This window comes from Lepidochelys kempii, chromosome 12, assembly GCF_965140285.1.
Source record: "Lepidochelys kempii isolate rLepKem1 chromosome 12, rLepKem1.hap1, whole genome shotgun sequence".
In the NCBI taxonomy this organism is placed as follows: domain Eukaryota; kingdom Metazoa; phylum Chordata; order Testudines; family Cheloniidae; genus Lepidochelys; species Lepidochelys kempii.
Window position 1 is genome coordinate 25,829,138 of NC_136391.1, and position 19,538 is coordinate 25,848,675.

The window sequence follows — 19,538 nt, forward strand, 5'->3', positions numbered from 1 at the left end:
GTGAAGAGTTAACAGTTATGTATATAACATTTATAGGAAAAGGGGCTAAACAATAAAAAAGTGATTGTAGGTATTCAATGTATATTTATATGTATTTATAAATGATCTGGAAAAAGGGGTAAACAGAGAGGTGGCTAAATTTGGAGATGATACAAAATTACTCAAGATAGCTAAATCCAAAGTAGACTGTGAAGAGTTACAAAGGGATCTCACAAAACTGGGTGACGGGACAACAAAATGGCCAATAAATGCAAAGTAATGCACATTGGAAAACATAATTCCAACTATACATACAAAATGATGGCCTAAATTAGCTGTTACCCATCAAGAAAGAGATGTTGGAGTCATTGAGAATAGTCCTCTGAAAACATCTGCTCAATGTGCAGCAGCCAAGAAAGCTGACAATGTTAGGAACCATTAGGAAAGGGACAAATAATAAGACAGGAAATATCATAATGGCACTATATAAAGCGATGGTATACCCACACCTAGAATACCGCAGGCTGTTCTGGTCAGCCTATCTCAAAAAAGATAGATTAGAATTGGAAAAGGTACAGAGAAGAGCTACAAAACTGATTGGGGGGTATGGAACAGCTGCCATATAATGTGAGATTAAAAACTATTCATCATTAAAAACTATTCAACTGTTCATCTTGGAAAAGAGAAGATTAAGGGAAGATATGATAGAGGTCTGTAAAATCATGAATGGTGCGGAGAAGGTGAACAGGGAACTGTTATTTACCCCTTCACATAACATAAGAACCAGGGGTCACCTAAAGAAATTAATAGCAGGTTGAAAACATATGGAAGTACTTTTTTACACAACACATAGTCAACCTGTGGAACTCATTGCCAGGGGATGTTGTGAAGGCCAAAACTATAACTTTGTTCAAAAAAGAATTAGATGAGTTCATGGAGGATAGATCCATGAATGGCTATTAGCCAAGATGGTTAGGGATGCAACCTCATGCTCTGGGTGTCCTAAGCCACTGACTACCAGAAGCTGGAATTGGACAATGGGCTGGATCACTCAGTAATTGCCCTGTTCTGTTAATTCCCTTTGAAGCATCTGGCATTGACCACTGTTGAAAGACAGGACACTGGGCTAAACGGACCATCAGGCTATCTGATGTTCTTAGGTATCTGGAGTTGAGCCATGATCCTGTAAGGCACTGAGCACCTGCAACTATTTTCATTATAAGGAACTGGAGAGCACTCAGCACCTTATATTGAACTTGCATTAAAATCAATAGCAAAACTCATAACTTCTGTGGGAGCAGATGCGAGGCCTATGAGTGACTAATGTCTCTTGAGAGAGAAAATAAAGGGGGAATAAAGGGCAACACTGCTACTCAGCATCTGCAACGTGTTACATGTACTATATATTATCATGGTACTGTATTTGAACTTATTTGTATAATTTTTTGACAGTGCCGTACCAAACTCTACAACAGTGTTGTACTACAACTCTAGTTGGTGTTATTTTGTGAGCAAACATCACTGACTCTGCTTAAGACTGAGTGGTCAGCCTGTTTTCTGCCTGGTTTGCAACAGAGCAGCTCAGTTCCTCCTGGGACTCAGTTTTGCTCAGGTTCTTCTCTAACGCCTCATACATAAAACTAAACTACATTATAATGAATTACAAAATGAGTATTAAATGTCTCCCATTCAGATGACATAATCTTGTTTTATTTCACTGTAGTAAAAGCAACCCATATGCTTCTCAGACTTTATAACTCTTTGCGCTCTCTCTTTCCTTCAGCCATCTTTTTAGGCAGGGTCTTTGTCCAGAACTCCACTCTGTTCTCTTTCAATTTCTTTGCTGCTTTCTGCTTGAAGTCTATTATAAGGTATTGTTCATCCAGATTATACGCTGGCCATGTCACCAAACCTTCATCATTAGGATTTCTAGAAAAAAAATACAGTGAAGAATCATTTTGCCACTTTTATGTCATTGCGATGAAAACTGCACAACACAGTGTTTGTTCATTAATTGTCAAGGGTCAGATTCCTTGGGGGGATGTGGGGAAGAGGACACAGTGGTGGTTAATTCAAGCTTTGCTCACAACCCCACAATCTGGATGTTTCTGCTAAAATGATCTGTCATTAGCAGTGAAACATGTTGTCATTTAAATTTTCTTCATTAAGCTTCAGCTCTAATGCTTCATTATATGAATGTGATAGCTCAAGCCTTTGGACATATTTTTTCTGTTTATCTCCAGGTTCAGTAAGACAGCCCTGCAGTAGATCACATTTGGCATGTTTTCTTTGCAGCCACAGGGATTTGAAACTAGTTTGTTGTGAAGTGAAATCTTAAACTCTGCAGAAAGATGGGGCCCACCACAAAAGTACTGGCATAGTGTTTTCAGCAGCAATGACAAAATCTGACCCCTAATTAATGAATTATAAATCTCACCCTTTTCGAGCAAAATTAGCCCAGTATTTCATAATTGTTCTGCTGAGTTTACCCTCTTCTTCTGCAGCATCACCTGCAGGCAAGATATGAAATGTAATGTCAGCACAAAGGTTATATTGAGATAGGTGCACTCAGAATTGATTCCAATTAAAAAGTAACTAGTTCACTACTATAAGACAGGAAACAAAGATCACATCTCCTCTACTTTTACAGCAGTGAGCCTGCTAATAGGGCTCAAGTAATAATAATGTCAGTTACTGGGCAAACTGCACCTCTGACCCTCTCCTGGTTCTCTGCCCAGGTCTCAGGCCTTTAGCCATCACCTGCTCAGGAGGGAATCATGCAATTCTCAGACTCTGAGATCAGATCCTCAGTAGCAGTCTCCTGGTACTAACTATGATTGCTTCAGCAGGGCTGATCTAGGCTCAGACTCTACAGTCCTGTTCCTGCAGGGGCAATTACAGTAGTAATCAATTACCAACCAGGTTCCTTAAAAAAGCAAAGTATCATTTATTTAGAACAAAAAGCATTTTGGAGAAAACATACTTTACAAACAATAAAACAGACTATATTCATGTCTAACTTAGTAGGTACCAAACTACCTTCCGCACTAGGACCCTGGTAGGACTAGTTCCTTCAGTGGAGCCTGACTGCGTAAGCTTGTTTCCCTGTCAGAGCTCACTCCTGAACTCACAGCACAGTTTTTATCACCTCCTTTCAAAGGGATCAAGTCACCTTTGGAGTGTTATAGCCACTTGATCTGGTAACTTTCAGCTCTGGGAAAACCAAGTTTTCAATTTGTTTTGAGACTGAACAGAGAGTCCTAGAAACTAACAACTTGCCCCATTGTCTTTCAAGTATATGCTTGGGTGTTCTTATTTGGGAAGCCATTGTGCTGCCTTCATGCACAGACCGACCCCTATAAATTTGAGCATTATAGGCCTATAGTAAAAATTCACAACCCCCAATATAAATTTGATCAATGCCGCCATACAGGAAATTCCAATAACCCAATATACAATAATTTCACCTCACTGACCGAGACACATACAGTGTTCGTACAACTGTTACATTTCAGTATTTACAACATTATTAGACATCAGTTCCACATGTGTCACAATAATGATGCTTTAATAAGAATTCTTTAGCAAGCATGGAGACATCACCAGCTAAGAAGGGCTTTCCAAAAACATAGCCAATTTCGTCGCCGTGATCTGCTTTTACAAAGTCTGGTCTAACACCTTCATACCATCGATGATGAAACTCATAAACGTAGACTGGGTTGCCAGAATCTAATAGAAAACAAAGATAAGAAGGGTTCCAGTAGTAAAAATATATGCCACACAGAACAATACATTTTCATCAACAGCCACTTTGATAAGACGCTGGCAAAATGATAGCTATTTTGTTGATTATTTATTTGATTATTAATACTAACTGGAATTCAGGTGCAAACATACAATACCAAAGATTAATGGAAAATAGTCATCTGCAGCACAAAGAGCCCCCAGACAGTCACAGAGCTGGTGCCAATAGATAAAGTTTAGAAGTTCATCTGATACTAAACTATGCACTTGATTGTCCCTTAGATAAGACAATGTGAAGAACAGGAACCCCCTATATTTGCTTCCATGGTTTTCACTCTGTTATACCCATTGCAGGAGGTATGTGCCTGCTCCTTTCCCTGCAGAACAAGAATGGGGACCAACTCTCTAAACCTGCAGCTCTTTAGTTTTCCTGTAAGGGACCATTTCTATTACCATGTGTACAGCTCTTCTGGTTGTTATGGTTCTTTCAGGATTCATGAAAGCCAGAGCCAAGGCCATGCATTTTTCTAAAAGTTTCATGACAACAGAGGTTTGGGCTGAAAGCTGTTGTGATGATCCATTACAGACACAGGTATATAGACAGGAACCTACTTCCTGGTCAGGCTTTGAACAAGGATATTAGTAGGATGGAATTTAACCTTTTTAAAAAATATGTACTTAATTGGAAACTCACCTCTGTGATATCTAGCTGTTTGAATGACTGGAACAACAAACAGTGCATCTCCCATCAATTCAAAAAGCCTATCTCGTAGCTGGGCAGGCTCCTCTATATTGCTTAGATATTCATTAGATAATAGATGAGTGAACTCAGCAGGAACATGCTAGAATGAACAATAAAGATACTTGTTATAATGATATTTATGGGAAACAACTGCAGCATTTAGCAAGCTTCATTTTCCCTAGAGCAGCCACAGCAGCCACTAGCTAACCCTATGAACACTGGACCACGTTACCTCCTCCCACAGAAAATCCCACGTCATGGGGGGCGTGGGAAGTACTCAAAACTCTGAGTCAGAAGTTGTGAGGTTGCCAACTCATGCTGTCTTTGGGAGGAAGAGGTTTGCAGGACTGCGAAGGGGTCAGAGACCACTATATTAACATCCACACAAGTGTTATCAATCAGTAATGCTGATGAACAAACAGAAATAGTGACGCTAGCCCTAGTGACTTCCTTGAGAGCAATGCAACATCGGTGTCCACTGGAGGTCTCACCATGACAAAATCATGGGATTTCCAGCCCTGCCCCAGAAAAAGCGTCCTCTAATTGGCTGCCCTTACCATTTGGTAGAAGAACTCTCCCCCTCCCTCTGCCCAGGAGCTAATAGGAGTTTTTGGGGAGAGAAGAGGGAGGAAACAGCCTGGGTGTTCAGGGTGGCTTTGTTCCCTCCTCCTTTCTGTAAAAAATGAATCGTGCTCCCGGCTCTCCCCTCTTTCTCTCTGGCTGCAACACAGGCCTAAGAAGGGGGAAAATGGATAAAGAACCCTGGAGCTACAGAAGGAGCAGAGGTGTGCTGAGCAGCTGGGGGCTGATGTAGGGCGGTGGAGGGAAGTGTGTAAATTAATGGCTGGGCTGGGAGATGGGTATCTGTGGGGCTGGGGCAGGGCGGACCACAGAATTAATTAACTCAAAGAGTGAGATTTGGAGAGAAGCTGGAAGTTCTGTGCCATTGGGCAGCAACGAGAGCTCTGGCAGGAAGGGCTAGAATCACCTCACTGTATACATTTGGCAGAGTTGGCATTGGCAACATGGTAACTGCCACACACATTAGGGACTTCAAAAAACTAAAGACAGACCAAAAATTACTATGTTCTCTTTAAAACAATCTAATGATTTTTGGGCCGATCCCATGATTTTTGAACTTTTGATGTTCACAATACTCCATAGGGACCTATTTTCCTCCACATGGGAATAAGCTATACAGGCGAGCAGAAATTCCATTAGTTTCCACAGACTTCTCCCATTGGGGAAAGGAACCAAGGTTTATCCCCATCCCTTTCTGTCAGAGGCCAAGAGTTTGAAACCCCCAAATCTCTGATGGGTGTAGGTGGACCTCAGGGATAAACTGGAGATATACTCCCTCTTCAAGTCCCTCACCTCTGCGCTGCTGCCTGGCCCTCCCAACTACCTGCAGCCCCATGACAATGCAATACCTACAGGAGCCATGCTGCCAAGGGCTTTCTGGCCTGCGCTGCCCGTGGAACTCCTATTAAAGAATGGGACTCCACCTCATGCAGGGGTGGGGGTGGGGGTGGGGGAGGGAAAGAAGAGCATAGGTTACAGCAGATTTTGTGGGGTGTCTAATCTCAAGAGGGAGCAGCATTGTGCTTCTCTTCCCCTTGTGCCTGTTTGGCACTTTTCTGTCAGGAGTATGTTGCTCTCTGTTCAGAAGTTTTAGCCCAGAATGAATTCCCCCCCAATATACACCTCTTCTAAAAAGGGAAGGCCTACCCCAGCAATAAAGCAGTATGGTGTAAGATATTCTTGCACACTGTACTGAAAGTTGGGGAGGGAGATCTCACCTAGGACTATACCCCTCATATGTTAATTAATTTGAAATAGTCTCTTACTGTAAAGAACTCTGAGCTCAGTAGCAGTGAGGTTACTGTTTCTTTGTCCAACCCTTCAGTGAAAGCAGGATATTTCAACATCTGCACAGTAAAAAGAACATGATATTGCCCATGAATTCCTATATTTCTAAAGAGTTAACAGACTGGGAGATAAATAAAGCTATTACAATCACTTACATTAGGAAGTAGCCATCCAAATTCATGGTTATTTAATCCTATTATATATGGGACTGCATTGATTGCTTTTTCAGCCAGTAGTTCCTCAGGGCTCTTAGGAAAAAATACACCATCCAAAACTGCAGAGCTAAATAGTGACTGCAGAGGAAAAAACAAATTCCTTTGTTATTTATAAGTTACTTTTGCCTCTAGAAGATATTTCAAGATTCCCACAGCAGACCTCAACCAAACCTAAACAAGTGCCCAGGTGAGCTCACATGTTATTAGTGAAAGTGTAAGATGCGTATGTAAGAGATGAATACACATTTCAAGTCGTGTTCTGAGTTTCTCCTGCAGATTTTCTATCCTGTTTAACAATGTGTGTTCTGCCCTTTGTATGTCAAATGCTCATGGCACATAGATAAGTCAGTCAAATTCCATCCTTGCTTACACCATTCCAACCCTACTGGGTAGGGTGACCATATTTCCCTTTGCTGAATACGGGACACCTGGTAAAATTACTTGTATTCAAGTGAGTTCAACGACAATCAGTCAGAACTACGCAGTACAAACGTACAAATTAACATCAAGTTGACTGAGCCTCCATTAAAAAGAAACTGCTTAGTTTGATTCCTTTTATTTACCTTCTTATCTTTAAAGCTTTAGGGTTCACACAGGGAGGGGTGATATACACACCTCTAACCCCCCCCCCCCCCACAAACATAGTGGGAGAGGTGACACACACACACTCCCGTACACCTCTCTCACACAGCTGGGGTGACTGACCAACCAACCTGACCTTCCCTGCCTTGTGCTCTCCGCCCTCCATGCCTGGCTGGGCCTCTGGGATGGACCCGCCTCTCCTGATATCTGGTGCTGTGTCTTCCCAAGGAAACACATTGGGGGAGCACGCAAGGTCACATGCTCCCCCCAACCCCCCAGATTTCTGCTAGGCTTCACCAGAATGTGGCCAGCAGCAGCCTTTCGGCACTGTGCAGGAGGGAAGGGATGGGAGCTACTTCCAGCCACAGGGGAGGAGGAGGGGCATGAAGGGATGACCTGTCCCATGTCTTTGCAGAGCTCATCTCTTCTGCACCGCCCCCCACCCCCATGGCTGAAAGCAGCTTGCTCCTTCCTTCCGGCACAGTGTATACAGCCAGCTAACACCTCTAGGCTGCTGCTGGCCACCAACATAAGCCAGCTGCCTCCTGGCTCCCTGGCTACAATGCAGGCAGGAAGGGGTTAAGCCCTAAGGATGCATTGTGGACCAGAGCCCAGGGAACCTGACTGCAGGGGCTTCAGCAAACCCAGCCACAGAGGTGGCTCAGCAGGGGAGGGTGCCTAGGAGACAGAGCAGCCCCACGTTCCCTGGGGGCAAGACCCAGGGCGGGAAGCTGGGGGGTGAAGAGGGTGCTAAGCCCCTACCCTGGGGGCTACTGTGGAGCCTCCAGGTTCAGGGTATGAACAGGCTGGAAATTTCATCCCCCTTTTGCTCCCCCCCACTCCAGAGCTTAGCTGCGGGGTGGAGAGTCTTCCCCATGCCAATGCTGTGCGGGGCTTTGGCACATGCAGGTCTCAGCATCTCCCGGCAGGCACCCTAAGCCAGAGGGTCTTGGGTTTTCCCGGGGCACCAGCCCAGCCAAAGGCAGTGGGGGAAGGAAGGAGCCTGCTGGCTAGGCTGTTGGTGAGCTCAGTGCTCTGACCAAAGGCTGGTTCTCTGCACAGGGCTGGGAGCAGGACGCACCCCGCTGGGGGGGATATGGAGGAGCAGCAGGGCTGGAAAGGCAAAAGGGCAAAGCAGGGAGAGGACAGCGAGAGGGGGAGCACGTAAAGGGCTGATGGTGGGCAGCAGAAATGACACATAACTGGCTGCTGCCTGGCGCCTTCCTGCACTCACCAGCCACTGCAGCAAGCAGCGCTCAGCTAGAGACGGCCAGAAACGGGACGGAGGAAGGGCCCTGCTGGCTGAGAGTCTGCATGCAGTGGGGACTGAGTCACTGCACTGATGGACCAGCCAGGGGAGCTCGGCCACGAGCCGTGCACACCCACCCCCATTGTCAGCCACTGGGAACCACTCCCCCCACCTGGTCACTGCTGGTGGGCAGGCGGCTGGCGAGCCGGGATCTGGCCAGCAGCAGGACCTGCCAGTACTGATGGGGGCAAGATAGAAAATACGGTACAATTTGACCGTTTTAAATAAAAAGTCGGGACACCTGCAGGAGGGCTTAAATACGAGATTGTCCCTTTAAAAATGGAACGTCTGGTCACCCTACTACTGGGCCTGCATTTGTGTAAGTAAGGGCAGAATTAATTTTGCTGGGGGGTTGCCAAACTGTTGAGTAAGCTAATGTAGTGATGGGGAAAACCATGTCAGTGGGGCAATAAATTGCAATTCTGCCGAAAACAAAAATTTCAGATGTTTTATGCTTTGTGCAAAGTTTTGATTAATCCTTAGTAAGATCCCCAAATATGCAGTGCTTACTTCCTGCATGCCATGTTAAAAAGCCATCCATCCAGTCCCAGTGGATACATTTGGCTGATGACTGTGGTGGCACTGGGAGCTCTGAAAAAATGGGCCATTTTCCTTTTGCACATTTTCTCATTTGCTTGTATTTGCAAGCCTGCATTTTTCATGTTTGTTCCCCCTGGGAAATTGTGAGTTTTGGTACATTCTTGCTGTGATGCCAGCTCCCTTTTGAAAATGGGTTCATGACAAGACACAAACAGTTCAAAGCCCAAAGAGGAAATCAAAAAAATGTCACCGTTTCAGAGTCTCCAGATGATGTAGCATTCAACTGCATGGTTGTGAATTCCTGTTAAAAGGCAAGGAGGAGAAGAAAAGGATGAGTTGTGTGATGGTTGCCACTTTTTCTAATCTTACAGCACACATTTTATTTATTTTATTGCAGTAAAAGTTGAAGTGTCACTGCAGACACGAGCTACAGTGTCACCTATTATCTTCACCCTTTCTGCCTGTCTTTTCCCTATGGCTGCATCTGCTTAACAGCAAGCAGGGTGACCCTAGGAACTTAGGAACTGCCAAAGAAAAATAGAATAGGTCCCTCTGCTGGCCGTCTGTGAGAGTGCAATACTTTGATACTTGAGAGGAAGGTGAATACTGTCACTAATAAGAGGTTTCAGAGTAGCAACCGTGTTAGTCTGTATTCGCAAAAAGAAAAGGAGTACTTGTGGCACATCTGAGACTAACAAATAAATTGGTTAGTCTCTAAGGTGCCACTAGTACTCCTTTTCTTTTTTGTCACTAATAAAGCATCCGGTGCAATGATGCTAAGTTATGGGGGAGGTGGCCATTCAGTCCTGATCAACTGAAGCATAAGGATAGGCAGGCCTCAACATTTTTATATTTTTCATTCTAATTTCAGATGTTATTCTTAATATACTCTAAAGAGGGGCTAGTGGTTTATCATCACAAGTTATATAAAAAAATAGCATGGTCATGGTGAAACAAAATCTAATATCATGAATATAGAGAAAAATGCCAAGATCATGTTATTTATAGCCAAATGATCTTTGGTTTGCAATACAAATTTTTTAAAGCCATGCAATAACATTTAACAGATAGCTAAGGTTGGGGTTTTCAAAGGAGTCTAAGGGTACCCAAGTTTACTAGGAGTTGGACATTGAACTCCCATAGGCTGATTTGAAAATCCCATCCTAAAACTATTTGAAACTGCCATCCCAGTGCCTGTCAGTTCAGTGAAGGAGAGAACCACGCTCTGGACTGCTTCCCTGATTGTCTCTGCCACAGCTGCAGGGGCAGTAGGGCTGCCCTGGTGCATTTCACACTTGCCCCATTGAAGAAATCGTAGCGTCTGACACCTTTCCCCAGCATGACAAACCATTAGAGCTCCCGCTTCCCATGGTATCCAGGCTTTAATGTGATGGCTCCTAAGGTTCTCAGGGAAATGAGGTCAGTTGGTTACTGCCACCTCCACCACATGGCAAAAACCTCAAATGTCAAAAGTTGTGAAAAAATCACAGCAGTCTTGATTCTGATGACAGCCATGACAGAAAATGTACCGTTAGCCAGACGAGTCTAATCTTCATTAGAAGCTTATTAAGATGCTGTATTTGGCTCTATGGTTTAATTAATATGCACCATGTAATAGCATTGCAGTTTATCTATTACATTTGTTGCCTTTTAATAGTGAGTGCACTAGTGCTCAGTGAAGGTAAACACAAATGGCCCACTGTGCTTTCTGTCACTCATTACTTTATAAATGTCTGTCCTATCTCCTTTTACTCATTTTCTTTCCAAGTGTAATAACCCAAGTTATTAGGTATTGTTTATAACAAGATAGCATTCGGAGACCCCATTCACAATCAGGGCTCCATTGTGCCAGGCAATGAAAATGCAAATGCGTGTGGTCCCTGCTCCATAGTGCTTATAATCTAGTGTCTTTAATTCCTCCTCTGATGCAAACAGAAAGGGAAAATAAGCACACTCTTGGACCCAAGGTTGAAATCCTGTTTGTTTGCAGTAAAAGATGATCAGTTGCCACACACAGTGAGTTACAGTGTCACCTACCATCTTCAGCGTTATTTCCATCATCTCTTCCGCTGTCTTTTCCCTCAGACAATGAACCATTGCAGCAGAGCTGGTTGATTGACAGCCAGATACCCTAGCAATTTTCTGCAATCAATTAAAAAAAATCACTTTTAGTAGCTTTCTATGGAGAATAACAACAACAATATTTAGCTCTTAGACAGCACTTTATCCCTTCAGTGTGCTGTGTACACCTTACATTTTGGGTGGGTCTGGGATTTTTGGGTCACAGTCTCCTACTGTAGGAGAAAGGGAGCTCAGCTGTACATTCTGCACTTCGTATGTTTCAAAAGCTTTTCAAGGGATGATGCTGCAAATAAATCAGGGGTCTGCACGCAGCTAAGCATCTCAATGTAGGAGGGTTTTGTGCACTTGCTGGCTTAATTTACTTTCTCAGAGCTTTACAAACATTAACTCATCATCACAAAACTCCTCCCAGGTAGAAAGATGGGTAAACAAAGGCACAGAGGTTAAATGACTTGACCAAGACACAGAGGGTCTGTGTCAGAGCCAGGATCACAACATATAAGTGTTTCTGTCAGTCGCGTGCTCAGTAAACTACATTAGCTTTTCTCACATTTTGCGGCTAGAGGTCACACTTGTTGCTCAGCAGTGGAGTCAGCTGAGCCAGGGGCAGCAGAGCTATGAGAAGCTAGCTGGGAGGGAACCCATGGAAGTCCCTAAGTGGCCAGTCCCAGAGCACCTCAAACTAGCCTAGTGGAATCCTCCAAAAACTCAAGTGACTACAAACTATAGATTTCATCGGCTCCAGTGTTGTCTACTAATCATATAAGGTGACATATTCTCTAGGACATTTCTGCCTCCAATAAGTTCAGTTCCAATTTTGCTGTAAACTCTTTCAGATTTGATTGTTGCAAGATGTAATAACAATACTTTGCATTTTTATAGAACCTTCCACATTAGGAAGTCAAATAGCTTCACAGACGTTAATCAACTAAGCCTCACACATATCTGTCAGGCAGTGGAGCCAATTAGGGTGACCAGACAGCATATGTGAAAAATCGGTACGGAGGTGGAGAGTAATAGGACCCTATATAAGAAAAAGACCCAAAAATATGTCCCTATAAAATTGGGACATCTGGTCTCCCTAGAGCCAATATACATGTTTCTTGGGGGGCAGGGCAAATTCCAGTTCTGCTCCCTGCCCCTCCCTTCCCAGCAGTGACCCCATTCCAGTTCCCACACCTCCCACAGGGACCAAGGCTTAGACACTCCCTCAGCTGGGGAGTCTCCCCTCTATCTCATCCACACAGTGCATGAGTGCTGTCCTTCTCAGTGGACTCTCCTACACTGTGCTGTAGAGGAGCAGACTCCTTGTGTTCTGGGCTGCAACACCATTCGGCCCAGCCACCCCTCCATTTGGATGGAGGAGCAGCCAGGCCAAATTTAAGTGGCACTGCAACCCAGCACGCCAGGTTGCAATGCCACCCACTGAAATTTGGCCTAGCTGCCTCTTCATCTTTACAGACAGGCGGTCGAGTCAAATTTCAGTGGTGTTACGACCAGGCATCCAGAGAGACATTCCTAACTGTTCTGGGAGAAGCCGTACTGATTTGGTACAGGTCTTCTACTTAAAAGTGGTCAGGCCATGCCCCCCGCCAGCTCTGTGGTCTATGGAACTTTGAGCAAGTGCAAAAATAGGTGGGAAGGGGACATTCATCTGTTCCCCCTATGGGCGCCTCTGCTGTCAGGTAGGTGAGTGTTATCCTCTGGCACCGCTGGGAATAGAACTCAGGTTTCCCACTGGCCAGTCCTGTAATCCAGGGTTAATCAATTATTTTTTGACAAGGTGAAAATTTCTTGGTTAAGGTATAGTCAAGACCTAGACTCCAGAGAAAATAAAATGAAATTAATAGCAATAATGAAAATAAATAAATAAAAAGATTTTGCAGTCCGTTCAAAAGCATCTGGCGGTCCAGATTTGGCCCACGGTCTGCCTATTGACTACCCCTGCTGTACTCTAAGCACAAAACCATATTACCTTCCTTGACAATGGGATGCTGGGTGCCATTTTTTAAAAAAAATGGGGAGTAAGACTAAGCCAAAAATATGTGTGTACATGTGCATCTGTGGGTGTGAACAGGCCAGAATGATAAATGCACATATAAATGGGTATCTGAGTATTAACATATCAAGTATGCACAGTTTTCTTATTTCCACACACAAATGTAGGTGCTCATGTCTACAGTTACTGTACATTTTTACAGGTGCAAGTCAGGTCCCAGCTTTTACAAATACAGACTCGATATTACAAAGAACCTACATTAACTTGTGCTTCAGGATGAGCAGTAAACAAAACCCGGATTGTAACTCCACTCTCTGAGATGGCCTTATGAAACAAGCCCTTTGCCAGAGGAGATAAGACCTGAAAAGCAGGAAAAGAAGGAGAGCAAAAACAATCTATTTTGACTACTGAATCACAAATTACATTTTAACATCATTATTTCACTTTTAAAAGCAAATATTATTAGACTATGTCAAATGCTCTGTAGACTCAAGGTCTGATTTACTTCCAAACTCTCACAGTCTGGTGCAGATTATCCTCAATTCCAAATATGCTGAGATTTAAAAAAAAAAAAAAAAGATGTGCAATTCACCCAGAATGCATGTTTATTACGTGCTGTTACCAGGGCTGCTCACCCAGACTGGGTGACTATATGTGCAAGTGATCCTTAATGCAGATCTTAAGTGGGGCATAGGCACTAACCTCTAATTTTTACACCTTGGTGAATTTTACTCTCTGGCCACAATATTGTTCCCTACCACAGCTGTTTAAAATAATTCAGTACTCAGATTAATTAAAGAGGAATCAACACTTGGGCTCCTAAAACAAATAGGTGATTGTATGAAAAGAAGAGTTTAATTAATCAGAAGATTCTTTAATATCAAACTCTCCCTTCAGAGAAGGTTGATGATCCGTGGATCCCAGCTGCTTCAGTCTCCAATAATACTCAATCCTGTCATCATCACCCTGACTTTTTGCTCACAAACTCACAATAAAAATATGGGGGTGTTTTTAAAAATTCATTAGTGATCACTATAAAACCTACAAGGGCAGAAACGCTGATTCCTCCAGCAGACTCTCCAAATATAGTGACAGATCCTGGATTTCCTCCAAAATGTTCAATATTTTCTTGAATCCACTGGAGAGCTGCCACTTGATCCAAATAACCCCAGTTTCCACGGGCATGTTCATCACCAGAACTGAAAGCAAGAGAATATAAAGAGAAGTAGATAGCCTGGAGTGTTATAACATACATTGTATTATATAAAAAATATCCAAGGATTGTATCAAAAATGGTAATGGAGCAAACACCTGAAAATGGAGTTCTTGGCAGTGTCAGAAAACAAGTGAGAAGACTCTGAACTCTGGAAAACTCAGGTCAGGACTAGCGTCAGTTATCTAAATAGCACTCCTAGCCCCAGACACTAGTGAAACACAATTGAAGGGTATGTCTGCACTGCCGCCAGAGGTGTGATTGCAGCTCTTACAGTTATATCTGCACTAGCTTTAATCTAGCTATCATGGCTAAAAATAACAGTGAAGACCCACAGCATGGACCCTGGTGTAGGCTAGCAGCACAAGTACGAGCCCAAGATTCCAAGAAGGGGCTTGTACAGCTGTGTTCCATGCCACCATGTCTTCACTGCCCAGCTGTGCTAGCTAAATTAAAACTAATGCAGGTATGACTACTTGAGCTGCCATCACACCTCCAGTTGCACTATAGATAATGACAGTGGCTTTTGTTGCTCAGATATTATAGTGATGAGCACAGAATATATGACAATAGCCCTAATGTCCCTATTCAGCAAAGAAGTAATGAAGCTGGTGGGACTACTCATGTGTTTAAAGTTAGGCACAAGCTTAAACACCCTGTTGAACCGAGGCTTGAATACGTCAGTGCATAGTGCATAGATAGATTAGATAAACCTGCCTAAGAATTAACCCAAACTCCTACAAGATGATATTTTTCAGCTCAGATTTTCCTCTCCACTGAGAGAAGGGCTGATATTTTCTTCACCCTCACCTGAATTAGAGTATTAAAAAAAGCAGATAATCAAAGAGATCAGATTATAACTGTGATCAAGATATAATGGAAAACTGGTAGTTTTCAAAGGGTTATTAGTATACTTACTGGTAAATTTCACAAAGTTGGGATGCAGGTGAAAAATGAGGAAAAGAAGAATGGACACAGTGTTAAAGGAGAATTAAGTATGTGGCTTAAGGAGAGATAGATGTGCAATCAATCACTAAATATCTTTGGAATTTCTGCTGTGTGGATGACATCTTTATAATGATACTGTCCTATTGCGGCTTCCTGGTCTATTTTCCTTTTTTCCTTTAATGTACAACCCACTGTTCATCCCACAGATGGGCATCATGGTGGTTTTGGTTCCAAGTAAATGTATCTGTTCTCCAATATTTATTTGGGTGCATTCGTGTTATCCTATACCTGTTTTCCTTGTCTTTTGGAGAGGGTATATGCAGATAATTTATTTGTAGCCTTGATCTTTGGTACCCAAATCAATCCCATTGTGTAAAAAAACATGAATAGGCTGAAGTGCTAGTTCACACCCAAACTTTTCCAAAGTTCAGGTAATGCTGAGCCAGGCTATGCATATGAACTTTCCCACAATTTTAGGGCACTTAGGTTCAGGGTTTTGGTTATGGCCATCTCAAATTAACGATAAAACAAATATGAGTAAGAAACAAAAATGTATAGTCCTTTCTCTCTTAGGCTTCTGCCTATATGCAGCAGAATTCCTTAAACAGCTTATTGGCTAAGTGGCATTAGGGTTTTCACTCAGGTTTCCCCATAGAAGGATGAATTAATTTGTTATGGCTTGTGAGTTAAGACTCTCTATACTGGATTGACATGTGCTTGTCTTTTTCAGACTCAGCCACTGGGGAGTACTGGTAATGGAAACATTATCCTGTGTGCCTTTAGGGCACAATGTCTTACCTAAAATATCCAAAGATCCCTAGTCTGTATTGAATGGTTACAACCACCACGTTTTCAAAGGCTGATAGTGCTGACCCATCATATGTTGAAGCTGCACCAATCACTAGTCCACCTCCATGGATCCATACCATGACCTGAAAAAAGCAGGAAGAGTTAGTTACCTGCATCTGTAACACCCTGATATTACTTCTGGTGTAAAATTCAAACCAGAGGTTGCTATTTGTGCTGTGATCAAGTACTATTTTGTGCTATTGCACAACACAACAATTCTTGCTGGCTCAGCTGCTTGAGAGTATAGTAAAAAAAAGTGGTAAGACTTTTTCGTGTATGCAAATTTCAGTTTTAAAGCGAAATTATTATTTTATTAAATATTTATATAGTTATAATGCTCTGTTTTGTAGTGCTTACAATCTAAAGACACAAACAGACAAAGGGTAGGGGATGGGAATAGAACTTGAAAGCAGAGAAATATGGGGAAAGATTGGCACAGATTTGTTGGTTATAAATTGTAGGGAGTTTAGGTTTTTTATTTTTAATTGGGGTAAGAGGTAGAGAAGAAGGCAGCAGGAAAAGGAAAGAAAAAGAAAGGGAATAGTTACCCCTATTTCTTCAATTCCAAATGTCCTTACAGAGTACTTCATACTCTAACAGAGATTCTATTTTCAAAGGACAATAAGGTTTTTCTTAATTTACTTTGGAGAACAGCATGTACCCCTAGAAACTGGCAGAATATATCAGTCTCTTTGGATCTTAGATCTAAGATAATTCACATGGTATGAAATATACAGAATGGCATGAAGAATAAAATAGATGTTCATTAAATGTGGAAAATAATTCTGAGTTACAGTAACAAAAAATGGGAAATAAAATGAGAAACCACCAAACCGAGGCAAGTGCCTGGAAGTTATCCAGTTATGACAGGGCACATTTTTACTATTTACTTAGTTTCTCTCTTTTCAGTTTTCTTAACTTATTTAACATTTAACATTTAAGTAAATAGTTAATTGTAAAATATTAGAGAGTTTATATGTTGTAAGTCTCAACAAATGTTTTAAAAATATGAACATGCAACTAGATAGCTTGATCCAATTTTCAAAAGCAGCCCCTAGAACTGCCCCTGAAAGTTTGCATACAGCGGTAAAGTGCTGTGAAGTTTCTCTTATGGAATCAGATTGAGCCCTGCAGTATGTACGCACTGACCTCCCTTAATGGGAGTTGTGCCAACTTACACCAAGGTATAATTTGATCCATGGAGTTACACCAGGGATGAACTCATGGCACCGATTTTGCAGTAATGTTGCTTACAGGTAACTTGTCCTTGTCTGCGCTCGCAGGTGTGTACACATTTAGGAACAAACAGTCTTCGGAAACTTGGAAAGGAAGTTTTTCTTTTCTGTTAGTAAATGTATCCGATAGATGCTGTCCAGCCACTGGATCCTGTAGGCACCTTAATAATTAATATATATTATATATATAAAATATTCAACAGAATCATAGTAACAAAAACCAACAGATGCTCCATCCACAATAAATAAAGCAAATCCACCTGTGATAGGTTTCCAGATTGTTGGCAATGGAGAATCATATTGTTTTCCATTTTTAACATAAAAACATTTTCTTCCCTGTGATTGCCAGCCAAAAGTGCATTAAGGAGTCATACAGACAATGGCCACAGCCTCCAGGCGAACACACTTACTTGTAGGCTTTTTTGAAACACCATAGCAACCTGCCTGCAAATACGCAGGAGCTTAGACATATAAGAGCCTCCTTGCAGTTGCTGTCATTCAGTGGAAATGCAACTGGATTCTTTTCCACCTTATATACCCCAATCATATAGCATAGTATAGACATTAATCATGTCACTTAATGCACTACTGGAAGGCACGTTGACACTACAGCGATGAGGGCAGAATAAGAACCTCGATAGAATAGACTGCCCTCAACTTCATATATGTAGCATTGGGAATGTGATTCATATGGCATTTAGTCCCTCCAACGTTTCTCAGCTCCTCTTCAGTTCTACTCCTGAGGTACAGGTTTCATAAACATTACTAATTGGAGATTCAAAAGCCCTCCAAGGGATAACATCATTGATGAAGAGTGGGAGTGGTCCATTGCTAATGCCAAATAAAGATCCTAAGACTTACCTTTAAAACTCACCTAGGTTAACAGTCTACAGGCATTAACAGACCCCAGTTACAGACCCCAGAGCATTAGCAGACCCCAGAGCTCATTTTGCTAGATTTATTTTGGCATGAGTGTCAGTATTGTGTTGCTCCATATTACACATTCCTACCCATCCACATGTTCATGTCACTGTCTTACATGGGTGGGTAGGAAGTTGCATCTCTGAGACCCTTCCATGGCTCAGCTGGCTCCGGTGGGGAAAATCTCAAAGGTCCAATAGGTGGCTTTGCAAAAGGAATTCCCAGGAAAACATCTACATGTGCCTCAGCTCCATCAACTTTGATTTGGTGCCCTCGGAGTTTCCCGTATTTGGTAACCACTTCTGGGTGTGCAGCATTTTGTCCTGTGAAACATGTACAAAAAATCCGATTATATATCACGAGGTTCAAAATGACCTGACAAGTTTCTAAGTCCTTCAGATGCTTATGCATGTACCTTTGATTTCTTTTAAACATTTCCTACAGAATATTTCAATAAATATTCACAAGCAAGTAAAAAAAACCCCAAACTGTATCAACTTCTAAGTCTAACAAGGTTTATGAGAGATCTGTATTAGGGTTGCCAGTTTTGGTTGGACGTATTCCTGGAGGTTTCATCACTTGGCATAATCTTTAATTAACGATTAATCTTTAATTCCTCGAGATTCCAGGACAATCCTGGAAGGTTGACAACCCTAGTCTGTATATTGCATTAATTTATTATCAAAATATATGTTGTTCTTACAGGCAACTTGTTGCATAATAATGTATGCCTGTAAGGTAGGAAAAAGGTTTAACATTAAACTTGGCATCAGTGCATGTGTAATACAGAAGTCATTATGCTGATTAATTGTTGGCTATGTGTTAAAGACATCAGTAGCAAAATAGTTGCTTATATGTCTTTCAAAAGTATGACCATTGTGCTATTTTAACACAATGTATTATTATTATGAAAGTATTATTAAGGAAAACCTTCAGTCATATTGATTGCCATGTAATGGCAACACTGCATTATTATTGTTTTAAAAAAACAACAGTGTTTCTTTAATTATCTTGATAAGGGGTGAAGTGCTGGCCCTCTCTCCCCTTCCCCCCTTCCTTGGGGCATCCTTCCTGCCTCTTAATCAGCTTTGGGCTGATGGGGGTGTGTGACGTTATCTGATTAAAATATGACCATATAGATCATTGTTGCAACCACTGTTATATATTTGCAGCAAATATTGTACAAAGGTTGTCGAGTAAGGTGTCTATGAAAAGGTTATGATTTGCTTGTTATGCTTATGCTATCTGTATGCATGTATCGTTTTTGTATGTGAAGTAATAAGTATTGGCTCTATATTTGGATTTCAAATG

At 42.1% G+C, this 19,538-nt stretch overlaps 1 protein-coding gene across 1 annotated transcript; it reads right to left on the bottom strand.

Moving 5' to 3' along the window:
• Positions 1–1,611: 1,611 nt before the first annotated feature.
• On the bottom strand, positions 1,612–18,662 carry LOC140896312 (fatty acyl-CoA hydrolase precursor, medium chain). The gene is made up of 13 exons (XM_073307930.2): positions 18,346–18,662; positions 17,326–17,467; positions 16,021–16,154; positions 14,107–14,260; positions 13,320–13,421; positions 11,018–11,122; positions 9,231–9,281; positions 6,490–6,627; positions 6,313–6,393; positions 4,418–4,565; positions 3,583–3,708; positions 2,417–2,489; positions 1,612–1,908 (listed from the first exon to the last, which is right to left on the bottom strand). Exons 1-13 carry the CDS (start codon positions 18,660–18,662, stop codon positions 1,731–1,733), a joined length of 1,749 nt encoding a protein of 582 aa, XP_073164031.2. The 3' UTR covers positions 1,612–1,730.
• Positions 18,663–19,538: the final 876 nt, after the last annotated feature.